Source organism: Bombus impatiens, unplaced genomic scaffold (genome assembly GCF_000188095.3).
Source record: "Bombus impatiens unplaced genomic scaffold, BIMP_2.2 scf_0020, whole genome shotgun sequence".
Lineage (NCBI taxonomy): Eukaryota > Metazoa > Arthropoda > Insecta > Hymenoptera > Apidae > Bombus > Bombus impatiens.
This window is the reverse complement of record NT_176439.1, coordinates 1,513,123-1,526,646: the sequence shown is the minus strand read 5'-3', so window position 1 is coordinate 1,526,646 and position 13,524 is coordinate 1,513,123. Positions and strand designations below refer to the sequence as shown.

Below are 13,524 nucleotides of genomic sequence, written 5' to 3'. Positions count from 1 at the left end.
TAAATTGTCTGCTAAGGGACATAGAAATAACGTATTACGAGATGTCCGGTCACTTTTGAACAATACTATAATTCTATGTGAGAGGTTCGTTTGCACGAAGGTCTGGATTCAACGAGGCATTTTTCGTGTCGAAGATAACGACTGTCATTACGGAGAAGGTTGCGTGAGTAAGACCACGAAAACTTTCTGATTGCTTGTCAAGAGCGCGTGAGATATTTGGTCAAAGAAATGAGATAGTTTTTGCGTGAAATATCATTATTATTATTACATATTACATATTATTATACATTTTGTAAATAATGCTGTGTTACCATATATGATAAGCCAGTTTTTAAAATTATAGAATTTAAGTCTTAAAAAGTAGACCAAGATCTAAATAAACTATGGTAAGGTACTTTGGACACGAACTTTGTCGAAAGTTATCGAAGAATTCGTAAAGTGTCTCGACGATCTAGCAATCGACGACACTGGCCAGAAGGCCTGCGATTAATACGCGAGCAATTGAAGCTCTCAATATCAGAAAGAGAATTTAAGATCTCGACTGCATTGTTTTCGATCATTCGCCTGCCACGATTATACGGAACTATTTCTAAGTTAGCCGCATTTCTTGAATTCGCGAAATTCTCGCTCGTTCGTAGCAGGGGCCGACGGCAGATTGCAAGTTTTAGTGAAATTCTCGTAAATGAAACGGAGGATGGGTTCTTGGACTGGTTCGATGCGACTAGAACTAAACAGACCCCGCGTAATGAGATGATTGGAAGAGCAATTCATCGCGCTCCCTTTTACTCTCCCGACACACAGTGGAGTCAGACTTCGTTAGCTCGAACATTGGCCGTTTAATTTCGCGACGGACAACATCCGATGAAATGGAATAATTAACAGTCGTTAAGGAAAAATCGGGTTGCAGTACCAGTACTAGAATTTAATCGAAATGTAGGAACTAGCGATAAAATAATAATTAAAAACAGTGCTTCCTATTTATCCGTAAAAGCAAATTGTAAATTGAACCTCGATTTTCTCAACACTTGTCGTCCCAATAGATCTTATTCAAATGCTCCTTTTTCCGAAGAATATCGGGTAAACTAAAGAAAACAGAATATTCTACGTATACATAATTACAATATATAATAATCCCATGTATGTAACGCTGCCCAATCGGATTATCATTCACAAATCGTCGTTAGATATGTATGCGAAGTTTGTGGCACCCTGTACACATGTACTGGTGACTTTAAAGTGATTCGTGAAAAAGTCAAGTTAAAACGTAGGATAAAATATTCGTTTATGTTCGAGGCGCGAGTAAACGACCTTTCGGATGCACCGAAACGACTAGAGACTGCGTGTCTAAAGATAGTTCTCATGAAATATCCTGTTACTAGCGGCGACGTAATAGGATAATTAATGTAAATGCTTTTAACGATCGCACGGTACCAGTGTCGCGGCACGACTGGTCAAGCCACAGCGATTAAACGCGTCATGGTTTCGCATGGAATCGCGCACGAGACAGGTAACTCGGATTGCAGAGAAATTCAACACAGAAATTCTGGTATTTCCAGTTTAAATTAACTCGCTATGAGCATAATGATATCGCTAATAATTATAATTACATACGTAGATTCGCTATTGCCTTTTACACGGTCGACATTTATGACATTTCATGCTTGCGTCTCGATTACAAAATAATCTGAGTCAAGAAATATTAAATGTTTCACGAAAAAATTAAATGTTACGAGTTTAACTAATTTACGCTATACATCATTAAGATTCAATGGGATAAAATGATAAACCGATATAATTTCACATCGCTATTTATAAATATCGGAACATCTTCTGATTTCATATTCCATGCGATAATTAATTTAAATTATCAAAAAGATTGTTAACTGATTATAATTTTCTATTGACGCAATTGTGTTGAAACTATTTATAAGAGAACAGATTTATTAGAAGGGGGACGATTCATCGGTCTGAATTTCAGATGGAAAGTTCTAAACTTCGCGTCAGATTTTTAGATAATTAGATAATTCTCTGATTATTTCTAAGATTCGTCTTAGTCTCCGTATGTATCGTGATATTTTTGAGTCAGGACCAATATTTCAAAATATTTTCCCTGATTGGTGCTTCTTCGAATATTGATCTGAAATTCTATCAACTGGTTATTGATACAGTCGATGAACAAGAGCCTCGTTTCGAAGATAGCCTAATTGCCACGATTTGTCGGCATCCAAAGTAACTGGGACAAGAGGCGAGTACCATACGAACCTCGTGATTTCGCTGTCCTCCGCAAGATTCAACGGTGACAAACAATCTACTTTGCTCATCGTGTCCTTGTTTCAGCTTTCTGGCTAGTTTCTTTCGATAGACTCGTTTTATGGAGATAAAGTCGATCGCTTCGATGTTCTAGTCAACTGTAGAGTCGGCAACTTTTTAAATTGACCCACGTCGATCTCTCGTCAGATTTATCGATCGAGCAAAAGTTGCAATGGCTCGTGAAAATTTTCAATTATCGCCTTCGATTTTCAATAACCAATAAATTCTTTGCAAGATCGAATTTGGTCTCTTTGGAAAATTCAATACCGTGCATAAGATCTTACATTTTCTAAACTTCCTTAGTGTCACGATATGGATATTATCTTTTGATCCTTATCGTTTTAAAGTTTCACCTGTCGGCCAGCCAGCCGATTTATTTACCCACGAAACAATTTCCCACCGATTTGTTCGCCTTTTCCACGACAGCAAACAGGATAGGGAAATGCATGGTAATGTTGTCCGACGTTATTAACTTCTGTAAGCAACGGTCACTTATACGAGTACACGGTCTATTGTTCTCGACCGGTAGAGAGCTTGGTTATGCCTGCTAAGCGTTAATCGATACCACAGTCGATGCTTGTACACGTTTTACAAAAGGAAATGCCTGAACCGGGGTAAAAAAGTGTCTGGAAATATCTGTATGAGAGTGAGAATTCACGAGAATAATAGATTTCGTGATACTTATGACCAGTAGCGTATAACGTTGCAAATGGTGACTGGTCTTCTGGAAAGAGGAACGCAAAAATGATGGAGATGACGAATACGCGCGATCAGGCTTATTAGTATGCCAGACTCGTCGATGTTTGTGCTTCCACGGTGACAGAAACTGCCCTAAATAGCTACACGCAACCAACGCATCGTTGAAACCGGCTCCATACCATCTGATCGGGGAGACCCGCGTTCTTTCATAAATTTTCCGCGACAGGAGGACAAACACGCGTGAAAGTTTCCGCGTATCGTTTCTATCTGATCTCCTGTATTTTTCTTTCGATATAGAAAAATTCTCGTATAAGGAAACTCGAGAAGCTTTCTGGAGAAAGGATTCGTTAGATATAGTGGTAAAATCGAGCAAGTTGTGTCGGAAATTGTAATCCTAGTTCTGTAACATTAGTTACGTTCGGGTTGCTAATTATAATAGCTCTTAAAGAACTATATATTTTTAATATATAAGATACGAATAAAAATATCATGATACTTTTGAACGTATGTTAAGAAAAGTAGAATTCCATTTCTCGGAACGAATCAAGTGATACTAGCTATTCAAACTTCCGTTGTACGAACGAAATATCATAAGTACGGTAGAACTTGGAATACTTTCGTGAGCCACTGTAGGTGAACTCTCGTTCTTTTTTTTTCTCAAAATGACGTAAGATCCTTGTAATTCTTGCTGTCGGATCGTACGATTATCAGCCACGAATCAACGGAACGTGGAAGTACCAGGGACATTGCATAACGATTGCGTTAATATACGTCGCCGTTGTTTACTGTCCCCATGAACATCAGTCCGGGAAACGTTCAATTAACATCCCCGTTCTGTCACGGGGACGTACGATTTGTACATAGTGGATAGAAAGTGAATGGATTGCATAAATTCGACACATTTTTTTTCTGTTATATCGTCGTGTCTAACTCTGAAGAATTTTGTTGGAATCTCACGGGAATTTTTATTAACTTTTTGCTCTGTAGACGCAGGATTATGGTCTAAGGTATCGCGATAAGAAGTTGCGTTAGCAAGCAAGTTTGGTTCCGCTTTAATACGGACTTTGATCGATAAAATTGACGAATACATGCCGTACCGATCTTGTGAATGGCTAATTCTCACGAAATTGTTTTTTACAAAACTGTTTAGTATCTTGTTAGTACAAGTTTGTTAATTCCGATTTGCAACGACTTACAAAGGTATTTGAACGCTTGCTATATGTATATAATATATATATATATATATATATATATATATATATATATATATATATATATATATATATATATATATATATATATATATATATATATATATATATATATATGTATATTTCGCACCTGTCCGTTAGTCAGCCGATTTATTTATCTAAGAAACAATTTCTCACTGATTCTTCGCCTTTTTTTCGCGCCAGCAAACACGATAGAGAAATGTAACAAATTTCAAACAACATATATATGTCGGGTTATCGTTAGATTTTAGGGCGAGTAACAATCCTTCGTTTCAATTAGCCATCGTTTTGTACAACAGAGATTATATTTACAGGTACAAAAAAATAACTTTTACAAAGTTTAACGAACAACCGTGGTGTTTAGACACGCAAGATGCAATTGACAATGTTTTTGAGTTAGATAACGAATCCACGGTTAACGGGATAACTTTTTACTAAGAGTAAAGTACTTTTTAAGCACAAAATACTATTGCTGGGACGCTCGGTATAAACTGCTCGATGTGTAACTTCCCAAGGCGATCGCACGAATAACAAACTGATGAAAATTTTCCTTGCTTTAAAATTGCATTCGTTTGTTAAATACTCGTTAGAAGCATCGAGAAAGTTCCAATCGCCGTTGCTAGGCAGTTTCTGCCTGGAGTTTGATTATTAATACAACGTGTGTCCCATTATATTGGCACCTCCGAGGTAAAATCACAGGTGGCTAGGCCCGTTCTTGAGGCCGTATGCCGCCACAACCACATTTCTAGGGAGAACCATACAACCAATCCACACCTCAGTCAGGCAAAACGTTCATCCCGTGACCGTGACTACGTTCGGTGACCAGTTGTGTCACCTCGAGCCCAATCTCACTATTACAAATCTCGAACAATTACAATCAGATGGAATGACAACAATTGCTTAATTACGGCTATGATAGAATCTAGGCTAAAGTATTAGAGGATTTTTCCAAAATTTCAAAGGGAAGGCTCCGGTTTCCTTTCATCTCCGACATATACATATTTATATATAATATAATATAACATAATTTTGATACTGTATACGTATACGTATACGTATGTGTGTGTTGTTTCAAATTTGTCCAATATAATCATGATATATAATCGTGTCTTATTATAATGTTGACGAAGCTGTGAAATGTTTATAAATGTTTCTTATAATACATCTAATATATAAAAGACTTTTATATTGAGTGTTTAAACACTTTAGCGGTTCTCTGTACAATAGTTAGAAAAATTCGTGGAAAAATAGATAGAAGAACTGGCACGGAATTCCAAGCTTGCGAAACTCTACTGTAAAACGAGATTCCTTTTTCCCAAGATCTTCTTGTTTTTCGTCGAAAAACAGTCATCGTGATTAGTTTTTTTTATCATAGATTAGACGAACTAGCTCAAGGAAATTTCTATCAAGGTTTACGACGTTAAACGTGAGATAGCAAAGACGAATTTTTCTACGCCGGGGAAGCGGAACTTTCATGCGCCCTCTTCTTCCGACCGCGGAATTCCGCGTTTCCGGTTCATAAATCAACGCGTGTTTTCCGAATATATAATTTCCCTTGCTTTCTTTCCTTTTTCCCCTTCCGTATAGTACATGTCCTCGTTTTTTTAATCCGCAACAAGCTACGATCAATTGACACAAGGAAATTTGCTAAAAGTAGAAAATATTATTGAAAAAGTCTGAGTAAAAAATAAAACATGATTTTTTTAGTGAGAAAGAATGGAATATAGATTCTTTGTGGTGTGCTATATGATGAAAAATATTATATATTTTATTGTAAAATGGAATCGTAATTATATGTGCCAATTGGACAGTGAATGAAAAAGCGAAGATATTAAGTCATCCAATAAGATTGTACCATTAACTGTCATTAATTTAATAAAGTGCCATTTATTTAAACACTTGAGATATCTGTTTAAGCGTTAAAAAGATACAATCACTTATTATATATTTTATTTTTCAATGTTTCTTAGAAAATTGGTATTATCAAATGTTTTGTTCAATAATAAGTAACGTGCGCCTAAAAAAAAAAAACACCGATGAAAGTTGCACGTTATAGCCTATAGTTTTAATTGTGCAATACGTTTGTTTCTCTTTTTTGAAATTTTCTGTAGTCGTAGAAAAACGATCTTCAATTTACCATCTTACGTAAGTTCATGGTGCTCTCATTCATGAGATCCAATCTGATGGATACCTGGTTCTTTGCTACTTTCGAATGGAATTCATTAGTCTGAAGCAAATTGAATAGCAATGATTTCTTCTTCTAAACACACCGAGTGCTTCATTCAGAAGATTGACGGAAATTAATCGAATAAAGAGCAGTGGATTGCAGGTTTAAGATAGTTGCACAAGCTAGTGACATTGTGCTCCGTTTCACCTTCTGAATTGCGCAAGAGAGGCATTGTTCTCCGTTAATAGTAATTACGCTCATTACGATCTAACCAGATATTAGTCTCGAGTATCGTTGACCACCCGTCTCATTTTCTCTGGCGCCATTCGTTCTGCGATCTCATGATAAACATTATACAAAGTTCTCTGCCAAATTATTCTAGATAGTATTAGTACTAAATTTCGTTTCACGGCTAATCATCGATTATATCAAAGAATACATTTGCTATAAATAACGTATAACATGTTCGATTTTAAAAATATCAAAAATTTGTTTCTTCGTCATTATGAACAATCACATAGGTATGCAAGTTTTGATGTGGAACTTGTTGGAAACAAATTTATTATTTGGAGAAAACCACCTAGAAAGAATCTTTTAACGTATAAATTATTTCACAAGAAACTGTAATGGTCCCATTTCAAGAATTATTAAATTATTAAATTTTAATTTTAGACTTATTAAATTATTAACATATACATTTTAATTTTCTAGTCTATTCATAAAACTAGAACAATAAAGTTAATTAATCTCTGAGAAAATGCATTGAATCGCATATACGAAAATCTTATGTAAGAGATGCCATTACATAAGTAACAAGCTACTAAGTGAATCGTGTCCTTGAAACCTGAAAATCAGTGACCTTGAAAAAAATGTCTTCATCTGGATTATCCATTCTTCGAGCTTTTTCGACTACGACCTTCCGCCGTAATCCTCCTTACATCATAAAAAAAAACCATACCACAAACGTATGTACCTGTCAACGAATCGAGGTCGTGGAATTTTCACGGTGTTTTCTCGAACGAATTTCAAAGGCGTGTGTATTGGAGGTCGTGCGTGCGTGGACGACGCGACGGTGAAAGTGGACGAGAGGCATTCGCCGAGTCATTGTGCAGACATTTCGCGGAAAGATAAGACTTCCCGGTCTTCAGATTACGCAACCGGACGGACAAGTTTTTGGCCAGCAGACACACAAGCAACGGATGAAGTCGAAAGCGAAAGGGGCGGCCGATCGGATCGGTTCTCGGATCACTGGCTGTCCTGCGGCTCGATCGGAGAAAAACGACCTCTTAACCCTGTGTGTCATGGCCCGAGGCCACGAAATCCGTGCTTGAATCGAGATTGACGACCGGGGCGTGACTTCTCCTCTCGTATCTCATTCTCTGTCCCAATTTTTCTTTTCCTTTTTTATCTCCAAGTCTACCGGCGCTGAGAAACGCTCCAGGCTTTGAACGGTCTGGATAAATTCGCTTCTGATCATCGTCGATCCGAGCAAATTTACACTGGCGATTTATAATGATACGAAGATACGATGGTTGGTCGGTCGATCGCCGCTAATCAATGATTCAATATAAAAATTCCACAGGATTAGTGTCACGTTGTTAGAAAGTTTATATGGATTATACAGTGTTCTACCTATTCTGTCTATTATGTTCGTATAAATACGAATTTGCATAAATATCTGCAGTTCAAAAGGAACGCTAACTTGTTACGAATCGTAAACTTTTGATTTACTATTCTTCTTGTAGGATGATTATTTTATGTGATTTTCTCTATTGCGTATAAGCAAGTTAGGGGAGAAATCTAACGAATTTCTGCGAATCGCCCGATCGTAAATAATTTATAGAAATAATTTATAGAAATGTGTGAGGAAATATCGTTTCCATTTCGATTTCGCTTTCTCGTTAGGTGTAATAACAATGGTTAGCCACCGTCACAGGACAGATTAATCGAAACGTTATCACCTACCGTAGGTATAATTGTACTTGAACGTTAAGACGGTGTCGATCGTAGTAACATTCGAGACGCATCGAAAGGTGTAGATGATAAGATCTAGACACGTTCAAGACGAGTGGAATAAAAGCATCGGGGCACGTTTGATGCCGCAATCGAGCGTCGGCTCTTTCGAACTCGGTTTCCGCATCTTCGCGTTACGCAAGTGGGTGAACCAGTTTCTGGACAAACCACCTTTGTGTAATTATGTCTGAACAGCTGTCCCTGTAAGAACAATAACGTCTCCTATTGCGGTTCTCGTGAAAGCTGTCGGTCCTGCACGTATCAAGCAAAGATCCAGGAAGAGACCGGTATCTTTGTTAAATTTCACAAATCATTGGATTACCTGTTAGAGGCCGACGTTCTTGATTAAAATTATACACGATTTATGTTGCAATATTTAATCTAAGAGTTGAAATCATAGATGAGAGAAATGAAAAGATTATCAAGGCAGATTAAGAGAATATACAAGTGTGTACAATAGCGATTTTGAGATCTACTCGGAGACTGAAACAAAGGGATTCGTTAAACAAAGACGTGCCACATGGAATTACAATTTTTATGGGTTTCGTAATAACGCGATTATCCGCGATACAGCGAATGGATATGCGATCCTTTAATTACGTAACCCGAGAAACCAATTTCGGTTCTTCGCCGTCAAACGGTTTTTATTCGATGGTCGAGGCTCGTTTCTACTCCTGTGAGAGCCACGAAAGTTGGGAATAATGGGTTGCGGACAGCAGGCTCCCTTTGTGGACTGGTGAACAATAAAAAAAAGTATCTTCTTTGTGGTTTGAAATCTTGAATTTCAAATGCGGCATTGCCATTATCACGTTATTACTATCATCGTTACTAGACTGCTATTAATTAATTAATTAATTAATTTCTATTTATTAATGCATATCAATAATCGTTTATACGTGTTCAAATTATCTATTAAAGATTTTTGCATGTTTAAATCACCCATAAAGGTGTAAAGTCTGCAGCTTAATTATCGCTATAGACCTGGAAATACTTAGCGCTAAAAATTTATTTCAATCTTTGTTCATTTCGATTTCCGTGTTTACACGTTTCAGTTTCTCCTACGAGAATATATTATGGTAAAAATAATTCGCTCTAACGGTACGGTTGACGTTTAATGGTACAAAATGCATATACCAATAATACTACGGAATATTGATTTTCTCCTCATGAAAATTGCAAAGATACCGAGCGAACGATATAATTCGTACGATCGTTACGGGCCGAGCTCGTTCCCATTTGCGATCGAAATATCTTCCAATTACGATACACGATTGTGGAATTGTCTGAGACGTGGCTTACGAACCGTGTCGCGAAGGCAATTACGAAACGAGCTTATTTTTTCGTTAATTCTGTTTCTCACGATATTCCACGATCTACAGAGCTGTGAACGATTTATATACGTAGGTACATATATTTACAACTAGGTATAGTCGAGTTAATATTAGAATTACCGATAACTGGGGCGTAAAATATGCATCGAAAAAGCCAAAATGAAAAGTATGGTAGAATTTTGATTATCTATACCAAAATGATCTTTGAGTAAAGTCCAAGCGTTCGTTTCTAAATTTTCTACTAAACGATAATTTCATTGATCGACGTTTTGTTAAAGTTTCCAGCGAATATGAAAAAAGATATCCAATACAGAGGAAAAAGCAAGTTCGTACTTTCTAAGAGATTGTAAGAAATTGCCAAGAATGTATCGTTGCGAGTTTATAAAATTTCAAACGATATTTTACGAATTGATCGTGGCCACTATCGTGGTGGGTCTACGACTAAGCTGAAGTTCTAGAGAAGAAAAGCACGACTCGTGTCTGTCTGGAAAGCGCGCTGGCACCGTTTAACGATGGAGGACGTAAATCTCTTTGTCTTTATTAAACGTCGGGACCGAGACGTTTCAAGGTACGCGACACGAGAGTGGCCCTCGACATGCTGAAACGATTTATGCGCTCACACGAGTGCTGCTCGCACGCGAGCTTAATTGCACGCGCGTACCATTGCCACGTTGCGGATCGCTATTAAATTAGTAGTGAATACTTACAACAATAACAATAATTACTGGGTACACGCGACGTTTCCAATTCGACGCGTCTTATTTTATGTAAAAAAACGCTCGTTCACGATCGAGCATATACTTTATACTATCATACGAAAACAATTATCTAGAAACATTTTGGTCATTTGTTTGGTTTTCGATTGCTTGACAGATCGAGAAACATTGATCGTCTCTGCTAAAAAATATCCTAAAGAATGCTTGAACATCTGGCTCGCTGTTCCACTAAATTTCTTCTTTATTAACGAAGTATCGAAATTGTTAAGAGAATCGCTGGTAAAATTGTCGTCACACGCGTTCTTGTGGCTTCGTTGTAGAATCCGCTTCCGTAGACCTGCAGACCAGCAGTCTCGATGCTGCGCTTGCAGTAATCTCCGTCTGCAATTGTAGTAATCCATGGTTAGGCTATCGTGAAATGTACAGTGGTATTACTATTTCAATACGATTTACGATACGGTTACTGTTATTACGGTCGATGAATGACTTTACGGTGATAGTTATCTGTTTCGTGGGAGGAATTACTGGTCGATGTGATTTGGTGTAAATAGCAGGGATCGGGAAATAAGGTAATAAAAGGATCGGAAGAGATAGGTAGAAGCAATGGAAGTTGCTTGAATTGAGAACTCGTAACGAAAACGACCTTCGTTCGATTTTTTAATTTTCGATATAGGCAATGCACTTTATCGCGATACTATAAGAATCTTCTACAATTTGATCGATAATTTGAATTGTCGAATGAAAATTGTCTTTCGAGCAATAATATAACTTTGCACTAACCCCAATGTACTAATTTAATTCCGAAATCATCTGATTCGATCAAAATTATCCGCACGACCAATTGTTTCTTTGTTCTGGGCAACAAGAAATAATCGCAACAGTTGATCATATCACGAACCTTTCAAAATCTAACGACTGTGTATATATAGTAGATGTAGATGATAGAAAAAAATATATCATTTGGTTCTTTACGAATCGTGAAGCTCGTAAAGCGTAAGGAGAATGTGTCTCAAAAAGATCGACAGATCGTTTACGACTGCAGGGCTCTGTAAACGTACCGTTCTAAAATTCTAGAATCAAGATAAATAGTAGCAAAAAGGCCATCTTGTCGATCGAGCAACTAGAACAGGAATCGTTTTCCCTTTCGACCGGTGACGTGTCTCGGTCGCCATAAAACACCTTTTTCAAGCTGCAAGTCATCGGTACTTGAAATTACGCGATCATCACGCCACGATCTCTCTTTACGCGTATCGACGCGTAACTTGTATACCAGCTTAACCACTTAGCCAATTAGCTAGCCTAGCTTTATATCGCGATAACTCGTTTGTTTTTGCAAAAATCCTAAATTTAATATTCCATTACTTGCATCTAAATAGTCAATTACCGCGACTACGATCATCGAGAAAAAGAAGGGGGGCGACGAAAAAGCACGACGCGAAATGCTTTCTCCATCGAGACGTCGTAAAAGCAGCGTACGGTATCGAAAGGGTGATTAAAGGCGCCCGTTTTTAAAGGAAATCGTGAGGCAGAGAGTAAAAGAAGGAAAGAGGAACGGTAACGGCGGTATGGCGATCGACAGAGAAATTATACAACCGGCGTTCTTTCTCCTCGTAACGCACGAGTCACGTACATCTGCGCTTTCCATCGCGATCGCTTCTCAGAAGCGGCTCATTTTTCCTTCTATGTGTCGCCGAACCTGCCACAATCTTCCTTCTTTTTATTCGGCTTGTATTATTTAGCACGGAACAATTGATCAAACGTCATAATCTTTTTCTATCGTACGATGTATGGAATTGATCAACATGATTCCTGAATGGCTTGTGTATCGATTTGTTAATTGCGACGTCAGTTGGTGGCTGAGGCAGTTGGACTAATTTTTGGGTTGCAAGATATAAATCTCCTGAATATGTCGAAAGAGTGAACGGGCTGCGAAATATGTATTCGACTGATTGATAGTTCGTCGAATTTTCAAATTACTTATGTTCTTTCCTTTTCGTCTTCGTTAATGTTGTTGTAATAGTGGTGGCCATTTACGATTATGTCGTAATCGTTGTAACGATCTTATTACTTTGGTAAGACGATATGAAAGTTACAATATTTACATTTTTCGATCATACGTTTTCTCAATTTTTACGCGCCATTTCACAGCTTCGATCTTAATAGCCCAAGAAACCGTGTTACACGCGTGTTCGCGAGGCAAATCGACGGGTTACGATGTGCAACGTGCAATGGAAACGAGAGTAGAATCGTCGAACGTCTCTCGCGATTCAACGTCTCTTTCTCCTCCAATGGCATAAGCTATTTTCTTACGGTCCATGCTCGCGTTCTTTCCTCGTTCTACTCCGATTTCGCAATCCACCAGTCCCACGGAGAGAGAGAACTTGGCGATCCGTGGTCTGATCGGACCCTGCTCTACGTTTAACGTGAAAACAATTGTGACGTTTCCTGTATGTAAATTTCACGGACGACGTCTTTACGACGGCCCATCAAAGATCTAATACAGTTCCGTATGAAAGTAAAACATTTTTGTATAGTACATCGATATTATGGACGTTGAAGCAATTAAAATAAGGAAACGACAGAGGAATAAATAGCGTTTCAGATGCTTTCACGGTTTAATGGTCGCTATGATCAGCCAGAAGAACGACCGTCGGTCAGCGTGTTACGATCCTCGTTAGATAATCATCCAGATAATTAATTACCATCCATTATCGAAAGTATCTCAGCTAGCTTTTCCTTTCCTTTTTCTGTTATTTCTCTATGCTGGAGCATAGGAGCGATTACACATGCGCTACGTAACGTCGTTTGTGAATTTGGCAAGAGCTCCAGCTCGGGAAGATGTAACGTGGCAATCCTAATAATTTCGCCGCGCGCTGTATCGTAATTCAGTCGAATGTCGTCACACGATGAATATTTGTAGCGCTCCCCGACGGTAACTGGCACGTGGGAACTGCAACCTTCAATCTGTTACGGTAGGAAATTGCATAATTTGTAACAAGTTACGATGAAAGGCGCGCTAGCGTACGCTGTGTCGATCGTGTCTCGTCGCGTGAATC

At 38.1% G+C, this 13,524-nt stretch overlaps 1 protein-coding gene across 4 annotated transcripts in view; it reads right to left on the bottom strand.

The window, feature by feature from the left end:
• Positions 1–6,349: 6,349 nt before the first annotated feature.
• LOC100746911 (angiotensin-converting enzyme) overlaps positions 6,350–13,524 on the bottom strand; it is a 58,053-nt gene continuing 50,878 nt past the window's right edge. For 3 of the 4 annotated variants that reach the window (XM_012384343.3, XM_033320287.1, XM_024366827.2), the window contains exon 13: positions 6,350–10,849. In XM_012384343.3, coding sequence (XP_012239766.2) covers positions 10,713–10,849 — 137 coding nt within the window. In that variant the 3' untranslated portion in view covers positions 6,350–10,712. The remainder of the gene's footprint in view (positions 10,850–13,524) is intronic. The other variant, XM_012384347.3, reaches the window with a different exon arrangement.